Below are 9,813 nucleotides of genomic sequence, written 5' to 3'. Positions count from 1 at the left end.
AGGTCAAAATAAATATAAGGTATTATTATCAATTGAAGATAAAGCTTGGAGTTGAGCCATTGAAATTAGATTAAGTAATTGAAATTAGAATTGAGTTAGGGATAGTTTAATAATAAAATTTGGAGTTTCATCATGTTTCAAAGATATTTGCTAAAAAGACAAAAGTAAAAAATTTCATTAAAAAATATTTATTCTAGTAAATAACTTTGAAGATTTATTAAGCTAGAATATTCGGTATTTTTAGTTTTCATCTTCTTTTATCCTAAGTTTTTATTTGTAATTCTTTATATGTTTTTTTTTATAAAAGGGATTTTTATTTTTTATTTTGTGGAATTTCCATATTACATGTTTAATTTTTTTTGTGATCTTGTCTTTCTATAATGATTATGGCATGAAATCAAACTCTTCGATGTAATCTTTACCTATTTTTTGTTAGTCACATGGTTCAATTTAATGTTTATTAGCACATAGTCATTCACTTATAAATGGAAAGAGATGTAATATTTACCTATTTTTTGTTAGTCACATGGTTCAGTGTAATGTTTATTAGCACATAGTTTTTCACTTATAAATGGGAAGAGAATGGAAGGAAAAGAAAAAGCATAAAAAGTTTGTAGTATATTTAATTGATCCAATAAGAGAATTAAATTAATTAGGTAATATAGTAAACTACAATAGTACCCCTAGTTTAATTTAAAAAATAACGAGTATGAATTAAAATTTAAAAATGATTAAGTATAAAGTAAATAATTTATCAAATTGAAAATAATATTTAAATTTATTTTGTTAATAACATTTCACAAAATGACATTGATTTAAAAAAATAAATTTTAAATATACTTTTATAGAAATTTAATTTATTTTATATATTCAATTAATCTGTTTCAATTTCAAAATAAAACAAAATTAAGATTTGTTTAAAATAAGAGTGAAAAAATATTACTTATTTTAATATATATATATATATATATATATATATATATATATATATTTATCATTTAATTTTTATCATAATTTTTTTATGTTTCACATATTTATCTGTGATGGTTTTTTACTTCAGTGGACTAGGCTTGACACCATGCTAAATACAATAATATTTGAATTTTTTTTATTGAAAATATTAACTGAATATATAATAATAAATCTCATTAAAAGTCTTACAGTAAAAATCAACAATAAGTAAAATAGAATATAGCAAAACTACAAGAAAATATTACACAAACAAATAAAATAATATGGAAGGAGTAATAAATTTTACACTTTTGGCTATTATCCTAGGTAAGAAGACTAATTAAAGTTATAAAAAAAAGAAGAAGATCAAATATAGGATAATATAATATTTAAAGATAAAAAAAAATATAAAAAATGTAAGATGAACCTATTCTACCACGAGTCTAACATCAAGAAATATTTGATTGATTAAACCTTAAGACAATTAAACTCAATATATTTTAGGATGAATTTAGATTATATTCAAAATCTATTTTACCATCTTAATGTAACTTTCTCTTAAATATATAGTTTTTCAAATATTTATATATTGCTGTATATTTTTATAGTTTCACAGTTTAACCACATGTAATATTAAAATTAACATATTCTATCAACAAATAAACTTAACTATCTTTATCAAAATTTTGGACGAAATTAAAATATAGATAAATCTATCTTAACCAGAAACATAAATACTCTAATTTAAAAAAATCTAAATCCAAATTAATTAAAAAAATTGGTGAATCATAAATATATTAGTTTAAGAAGATTTAAATTCAAATTAATTAAAATTTTCGGGTTTGGTCATAAATATCCTAGTTTAAGAAAATTTAATTCAAATTGATTAAAAATGTTGGGTTGGTTTGGGAAATTTCTGGTTGTCAACAGTATTCAATCGGATAATTCTTTAAAATAGAAAAAATTAATAATAAAATAGAAAAGAGACCGTGTAGATACAAAAGAAAAAAGTGCATAAAGTAAAATTGAAACTAAGACTAGTTAAACTCTTTGTTCTTGGTATGAAACCACCCTTTAATGATTCCAAACAATATATTCTCTTTCCTACTATTTTCTGAATGTGATATGGTTTCACTTAAACATAAATGTTTGCGATATTTTATGTTCAAGATTTGTTGTATAGTCTCTCATTCCTTTTGTGTCATCGTCCTTCTTATCACTTGTATTTTTTAAAATGACGCAAGATTGATTTACCTGTCCCACGGTGAGCGCCAAAATGTTCTAGTCAAGAAGGATGAATCTCAATTAGAGCATTCGATTTTAGTAAGAAAGACATAAGTTCTACCCGAGTTTTTGTTCTGTCCCTTTTTATGTTTTACATGCTCTTCCCACCCTTATGTATCTGATCTTATTTTCAATAATTTTTCAATATTAAATGTTAATTTTCGTTCAAGGTTATTTTTCATTGTTTTAACTATTATAATAATATGAGAAGAAATACTATATTAAATGTTTATTATAATAATATTAAGAGAAAATAATAAAATAACTTATGGACTTATGAGACCAGAAGTCCTAACCTCAAGGAGAAGTCTTAGATACTAACTAATGAGAACCAACTTATATACCTTCGAAGATAAGTATGCGTGTAGGTTGCACACATAGAGTTCAGGTGGGTCGGCCTATTTCATTCCTAGAATTGTATGAAATTCGAGTCATTTTTCATCACACTGCACACTCTATGATTGTCTTGTGACTCGATTTGCTAAATGATTGACATAAAACTAATCAAAATCTTCTCTCGTGAAAGAACTCCTTTTTGCAGTAGCTGTTTCTTAAAAAAATGCATTTCCATTATTGCTCGAGTCACTAAATAAACTTGAAAATTTGTGGAGCAAGTAATGACTGAATTCTTTTATGATCTCGTGTAACTAGATGAAGATTTGCGAGATCTAGAATGAGCAATGGTGGGGCTCCGTCTTGTACGCAAGACAAAGTAGTTCAATTATAGTGGGCAGCCCCCAAGAAACATGAGTCCATTAATGGAACTATCCAAGCCTCTGCAAATTACAACACGAGTTCCCACTTGACAAAATATGGGACTCATGGACCAGTCTGTCGAAGGGGACATGATTTGTCATCTTATCTAATGCCAACTACTTGCAGTGAGTCTAACTGGTATGCAGAGTATAATGGCCTCACAAATCCAAAAAAGAGGAAAAGAAACCTAGTGTGTGTAGTATGAGCATTTAATATGATGTGCATCTAAAGTCCATTTTATAGACGCATTTCATTGCAACGTTGACAATGCAACATGCTTTGAAATAACAGTGTTCGAGCAGATCAAAACATGGTATCCAACGATGCATAATAATCTTTTATTGGGTGAATAGAACAAAATGGCTTGAATTTACATGAGCACCACCTCTAGCTACAATCATCCCTTGGAATGGGAGAAATCTGGATGAGTGTGTAATGCGAGTATAAAAGCTGAGGTATAGTAAGGATCAAACAATGTAGAGCAATGTATCAAGTTATGCTCCATGGATGCACAAATTGTTTGGCCTTCGTCAATGACAGGTTGTAAAGGGAGACACAAGTTTTAGGGTCATTAAAGAGACAGCTATGCAAATTTATTGCGTTTCTATTTGAGGGTTCGTTCTTGTCTCATTGACACACATCCCGTTTTCAACTTTGCCATCATCAACTGATACAGCTGCCTCCTCTTTCAACCCATCCCCTACTCTATCATTTGGTGAATGTCCTGCTTCCCTTCTAGCTCTGCGATCCTATTATAACAACGTAGCACTTCATCAATAAGTAAAAATCAAGCAGCTTCACTGAGAACATCCATGGTTAGAGATGAATAATATTTCATTCAAGTAGATCAAACACAAAACTTGTAGATAAGCTGAAGAACTGCAAACACTGTGGAGATTACTATAGCATAAATGAATATAAATATCTCTTCTAGTTATCAAAATATTAGTCACACGATATCCAGGTTTAAATACAAATTTATATTTAGAGTTCGGATATACTATGACACGAAATTAGAAACTAAATTTTATGCTAGAAAAACTCCATTTTCTGCTGCATATGGAAATTTCATAATATGGTAAGACAAGGGTTTGGTTATTATTTAGTTTTTGGATTGAATATTAAATATTGTTCCTTTTAACTGTCACATCTTAATTAACGAAAGAACAAACACATGTTTTACTTCGCTAATTATGCATTAACTAGCACTCTACTGAGGTTGAATTAACATCAGAAGAACTAAATGTTACCTCTTTGTAAGGGGAATCTTCAGCTTCAAGCATGTGTATCACATGCCCCATTTTAGGTCGCTTCTGTGCATTAGGATCAGTGCAACGTAAGGCTACAAGAAGGGCTCGTTTTAGTGCCCTTGAAGTTGGTTTCTCGGGAAGCTTGGGATCCAGGACCCCCTCTGGATTTCTGTTACTAACCATCTTCTTGAGCCAGTCAACTAAATTCACCTGAAAATTTGGAGTTTTCCGTTACAAACAAATGAAAAAAAAAATGCAATGACAGGGAGGGTTACAGCACTGAAATGTATCAAACAAACCTCTTCTGGAGGCCGACTATAATCAACAGGGTTCCTTCCTGTAAGAACTTCCATAATAAGAATTCCAAAACTATAAACATCACTTCGTTCATTCAACATGCCAGTACTTGCATATTCAGGAGCAACATATCTGCGAATAGAAGAATTAGTAAAATTGCTGGCAACAACTCGTCATGAACAATACACAGAGGAAGGAATGGAGCAACGGAAAAGGAAGAGTATACAAACCCAAAAGTACCCATGACACGGGTGGTAATATAACTGTTGTCAGAGCCAAGGAGTTTGGCGAGGCCAAAGTCTGAGACCTTTGCATTCCACTGCTTACTGAGCAAAATGTTGCTTGATTTAATATCACGGTGAACAACTTTTGGTTCCAACCCCTCGTGTAGATAAGTTAGCCTGTTGAAAAACAAACAGTTATAACACGGAAAAGCATTTTCGCCAACGGCATAACAAGAACTAGAAAATTGGAAACTGAGAAAGAATAGACGAGAATGGAAGAAATTTGAGAAGAAAGAATTTGCTGTTTACCCTTTAGCCGTTCCCAGAATAATGTTCATTCGAATTTCCCATGTTAGAGGACTGTAAGGCCCAACATCCCCATGTAGCCACTGCTCCAAGTTACCATTGTCGACAAACTCATAAACAAGCATTCTGGGAGAGAAAAGAAATTATGATTTCATAATTATCCTACAGGAACAACGAAAAAAAAAGGGAAAACAGTGGTGGTGAATTAAGGAGGAAGCTGAGAAATGAAGAGAAAAGAATACCTATGAGCTCCTTCAGCACAATAACCAAGCAACCTCACTAAATTCTTGTGGCGAACTCGTCCTATAGCTTCCACTTCAACCTTAAACTCCTTCTCAGCTTGCCCCCTACGGTTATCAATCTTATTATTAAGATGATGATGATGTAAAAGAGGATTGCTAAAAAAAGAAGAGAAAAGGAAAGGAAGAGACCTGTTATTGAGCAAATTCTTAATGGCAACATGAGTATTGTCGTTCAAGATACCGTGATAAACAATTCCATAACCTCCTTCGCCAATAACATTCTCAGGGGCAAAGGCGTTGGTGGAATCCTCAAGCTCCCGGAGAGTGTACCAGTGGCCCCAGCCCAAGTGAGAAACTTCGGGAATGACAGTGGGAACCTGATCGAGGAGGCGAGCCTCAGCACTGGAAGGGTCGTTGGAAGATGAGCGAAGCAAGGCACGTTCGGGGTAGGAAATTCGGTGGTTCTTCCCAATCTCGAACTGGATTCTGTGGTAGCTGAGGGGGTTGGTTTCTTCCTCGGTAGGCGGAACTGGGTCAGGTTCCGGAAAAGGGTCGGGTTGGTGGGTCGGGTTGGTGATGGGGGCGTGGTCGACCCTGATTTCTTGGATCTCCTTGGAGACATCGGGGATGGAAACGGGGTTGGCTTTGGAGCGCTTGAAGGCCACCCAGACGGATATGAGGAAGAGGATGAGGACGATGGCGGCGCCGACACACACGCCAAGCACCACCCAGAGACGGAGGCCAAAGATGGAGGTGGGGTTGGAGAGCTGGTCGTTCATCGCGCCGCTGCTCGACTGATCGGGCATTGCTGTTCATTCATTCATTCATTCATTCCAGCAGCGAAGACAAAAGAAGAGAGTGAAAAAACATAGAATAAGAAGAAGAAGAAGAAGAAGAAGAAAGGAAAGGGGTGAGGAATGGAGGCAGTGGCAGCTGGCATGGTGGGACCCAAAGAAAACGCAGGATGATGGATGCAATCAATTGCAGTGTTGTCACTGTATGTGTTCTGTTGTGTTCTGTTGTGTTGTGTTGTGTCTGTGTGTGGTGTGTGGGAACTACGCTCTTTATTCGGAGAATGCTACGTGTGTGTGTGTCTCTCAAGAACTGTGATGCTCAGTGAAGTGGACTTCATTCTTCTATTCGCTGCTTTTTCCACACTAAATAATATGTTAATTCTAGATGTATAAACAAATACTAAATACTACAAAAGTGCCTTTTAAATCCTGCTTTAAGTTTAACCAAATCAACTCCATTTTCAGAAAATCTCATACTGCTTAAAATCACTCATACTTTTCACCAATAAAATAAATATTCGTTTTAACTTTTGACTAACACACTCATAGATGCTTTAGTATCAACGGTGCAAATAATGATTGCCACTTAAGAAGTAGTGATGTTGGATGTTTGGGTTGGTTTTAATTCTCGTAAAAAATGGTGTTTTTTTCTTATTACAAATGTAAGGTGTCTGTGAATTTTATTAATGGTTAATTTTTTTGATAACTGTTTCTATTAACAATACTTAAATCTAAAATTTCAAGTGTGAATAAAAATGTATTGTTATTATGTTAGTGGTGTTGTTTAAAGTGCAATAGTGGTTTTGTTTTGCTAATTTTGAAATGTTAATTGGAATTATTGGCGTTTTAAATAAAAAAGTTGAAACATTTAACATGCATAGGAAAGTATAGTTGGATTAGGTAAGTTAATCGTTGTTGGCGGACATAATTCTTAGATACCCAACATATAGGCTAATTGGGGCCCACGTATAAGTTTCCTTTGTATATATGGATGCTTGCGATGACTAAAGTTGAAAGCGAATATAGAGAGTAAGAGTATCCTATTCCTACCTTAAACAACTTCAAATCTCATCTTACGTATTGCGTGGTTGGATTTTGTAAGCATAAGTTATTGTATCGTGTAATTATTAAGATTTAACAATCAAGATACTTATTGTTAATGTGAGACATTGATAAGTTGTTGTAGGTGATATTAATTGTTTATGGAGGATATTAAGTGGATTAAGTTATAATCGAATAGTGATGTTTCGATTACTATTGTAAGGTCATAGACTTGACCCAATGGTTGGCCATTTATTTGTCATGTGTATCTAGCTTTATGAGAGAGCACAAGTCAAGGAATCTCAATCAATTAGTCTTAATCACTAAATCATGACTAAAGGCGGAGAATTCAGTCTATATATATATATATATATATATATATATATATATATATATATATGTTAGGTTTTTGTCTTGATTAAGTCCAAGTATGTGGTAATCTTCCATTTTCAGTTTGAAATTTTGTAAAACTCTTTTATTAAAATTAAGAGCTTATGATAACATCTTTACACCAACAAATAAATCAAATAACTAAATGTTTTGCTTATTTACCTATATAACTTACTTATGCATCCATACCTTTTTTTCTTTTTTCTTTTCAAGTTTTTAAGGTTATGTCATATTTTGTTATAAAAAGTTACTATATTACAATGTCGTTCTTATTAAAGAACGAGTATTGAAGTAAGTGAAAGAGAGAAAAGTAATGATCCAAATTTCGTCAAATGTACTTCTTTTAATTTTTATAATTCTTTATCTTGAGTGAGAATGCATACACTATTTATTAATTCACTTTATTTTGTATACCAAAATTAAAAGAATGGGTTGGCACGTTGCACTAATGGACCATAAGATTTTGCACGAATTATTTTGTTTCATTATTAAATATATTTTGACCAATAAAAAATAATAATTAATCTCATAAATTTTGAAAATCCATTTGCTAGAAGGTTTATTAAATTAAAAATGTCGAAAAGCAAGAATTAAAAATAGTAGATATAAAATATTTATGTTTTTGAATATTTTCTCTTACCATGACCATTCTGTTGGAGAGTGTTCATTTAGTTGTTTCTAAATTATTGTATAGGAGGCTCATACCAAGAACATGGAGCATGACTAATCTACGTTTTTATTATAACTGATTAAATATTTGTAAACTTTTTGTTGATTTTTCTAATTTGTATTTGGTACAATTTGATTTATTTGAAATTGATGTTGATTGAAAATAAGATTGTTTATTTCAGTATACTACATGGTGTACACATTTGAAATCTGTAGGAGCACGACCTCGACCCAAATCAATGAAAAATCCTTAATTAGGTGAAGAGTCTGATAAAGTACAAAACCATGAAGGTCATGGTGCTGAGCTAAATGCTTGGTCCAATAAAACCATGAAGATCCATGGTGCTAAGCTTTAAAGACTCAACCAATTCAATCCAGAAAAAACCATGGAAGGGTATTTACTCTCCATGGTGTCGAGCTTTAAAGACTCAGTCCAATTCAGTGTATCTTAGGGTGCGACATCTACAAGTATGTTTCGTCCATACAAAAGTATGGTTTCTAAATGTGAAGGTTGATGACTTTTTACGACAAGTGCACCGTGTTGTCAGAAATAATAATTTGTCCCTAAGAGCGAATATAAATCACACAAGGAACAATTGAATATTCAAGTAAAAGATTCGCTAAATATAAAAACAAAAAATAATAAAAGTTGGTTGGAGGATTTTTATGATGACAAGAATTAACAAGAAAACAATTCAAAGAGTTGTTGCTTCAATTGGAAAAATAGGGATTTAGTTTCATCTTTCTCACTCTTATGTATTTTGATTAACATGTTAACATTATGTTCTTTGATTGAAATTGATGCCCATAGAAAAGTAATTTATATCGATTCCTCACATATAAAATTATTAAGAATGTTTCCTAAATATCGATTCCTTACATATTTATAAAACAACTTATAATCACACCCAAACGTTAATAGCAATTAATATTTCAAGTCTATTTCTAACACTTAAATATGTTAACTGTGTTGGCCAAAACCAGAAGACACAGGGGCTTGGAGACAAAACTCCAAGGGATCACCGAAATCACCTAAAAACTTCATCTTCTTTTTATCCTAATCAAAATTCACCAATTCACTGGTAGGCAGAAAACAACTACCCTTTTCAACACCAACCACCCCAAATAAAATCCCCACAAAATAACACTTTCCACAAGCAATTCACAAAATTGAGAAGGTTGGGTGCTTGGTCGTTGCTATCATCTTGGTTATCATTTTTCAAAAGCTTCTGTTCCGTGGAGGATTGTTAGTCCTTCTCCATTTCCATTCTCCGGTAGTTCCATTCGAGCCTTCTTGTAGTAAACAAATATATAGAGAAAACATCAAGAATTCTCAAGAAAATGGATCAAGATGAAATAGAGAGAGAAAGGATAATATTTAAAAAAGTAACAAACCAAGTTCTTGAAATAGAAAAAGAAGTAAGTGTGTCGAAGAAGAATCTTAGAGCAAGGAGTGGTTGGGTAGCAAAAAATGGAAAACTTAAAGATAAAGCGCTTGAAAAAGGAAAAAGTTGAAAGCGGAGCTTACAATAGTAGAAAGGGTGTCAAGCGAAACTTATTAATCAACAAAACCAGAATATGGGTTAAGGTGCGCTCACTGGAGGGTGCA

At 32.4% G+C, this 9,813-nt stretch overlaps 1 protein-coding gene across 1 annotated transcript; it reads right to left on the bottom strand.

Annotated features, from left to right (window-relative positions):
- Window positions 1-3,302: 3,302 nt before the first annotated feature.
- On the bottom strand, window positions 3,303-6,448 carry LOC137810105 (Protein kinase superfamily protein). The gene is made up of 7 exons (XM_068611236.2): window positions 5,500-6,448; window positions 5,311-5,415; window positions 5,072-5,194; window positions 4,769-4,939; window positions 4,541-4,670; window positions 4,242-4,451; window positions 3,303-3,740 (listed from the first exon to the last, which is right to left on the bottom strand). The coding sequence occupies exons 1-7, from the start codon at window positions 6,114-6,116 to the stop codon at window positions 3,585-3,587; spliced, it is 1,512 nt and encodes a 503-aa protein (XP_068467337.1). The 5' UTR covers window positions 6,117-6,448; the 3' UTR covers window positions 3,303-3,584.
- Between the last annotated feature and the right edge of the window lie 3,365 nt (window positions 6,449-9,813).

This window comes from Phaseolus vulgaris, chromosome 2 (assembly GCF_051622355.1).
Source record: "Phaseolus vulgaris cultivar YP4 chromosome 2, ASM5162235v1, whole genome shotgun sequence".
Lineage (NCBI taxonomy): Eukaryota > Viridiplantae > Streptophyta > Magnoliopsida > Fabales > Fabaceae > Phaseolus > Phaseolus vulgaris.
The sequence above is the reverse complement of the archived record's forward strand: the minus strand, read 5'-3'. Positions and strand labels throughout refer to the sequence as shown.

Excerpts from the sequence above, each read along its gene's own strand:
- LOC137810105 (XM_068611236.2), bottom strand. The coding sequence starts at position 6,116 with ATGCCCGATCAGTCGAGCAGCGGCGCGATGAACGACCAGCTCTCCAAC. Across the intron at positions 5,416-5,499 it reads AAGAATTTGCTCAATAACAG|GGGGCAAGCTGAGAAGGAGT; the intron begins GTCTCTTCCTTT and ends TGATAACCGTAG. Across the intron at positions 5,195-5,310 it reads TGTGCTGAAGGAGCTCATAG|AATGCTTGTTTATGAGTTTG; the intron begins GTATTCTTTTCT and ends TTTCTCTCCCAG.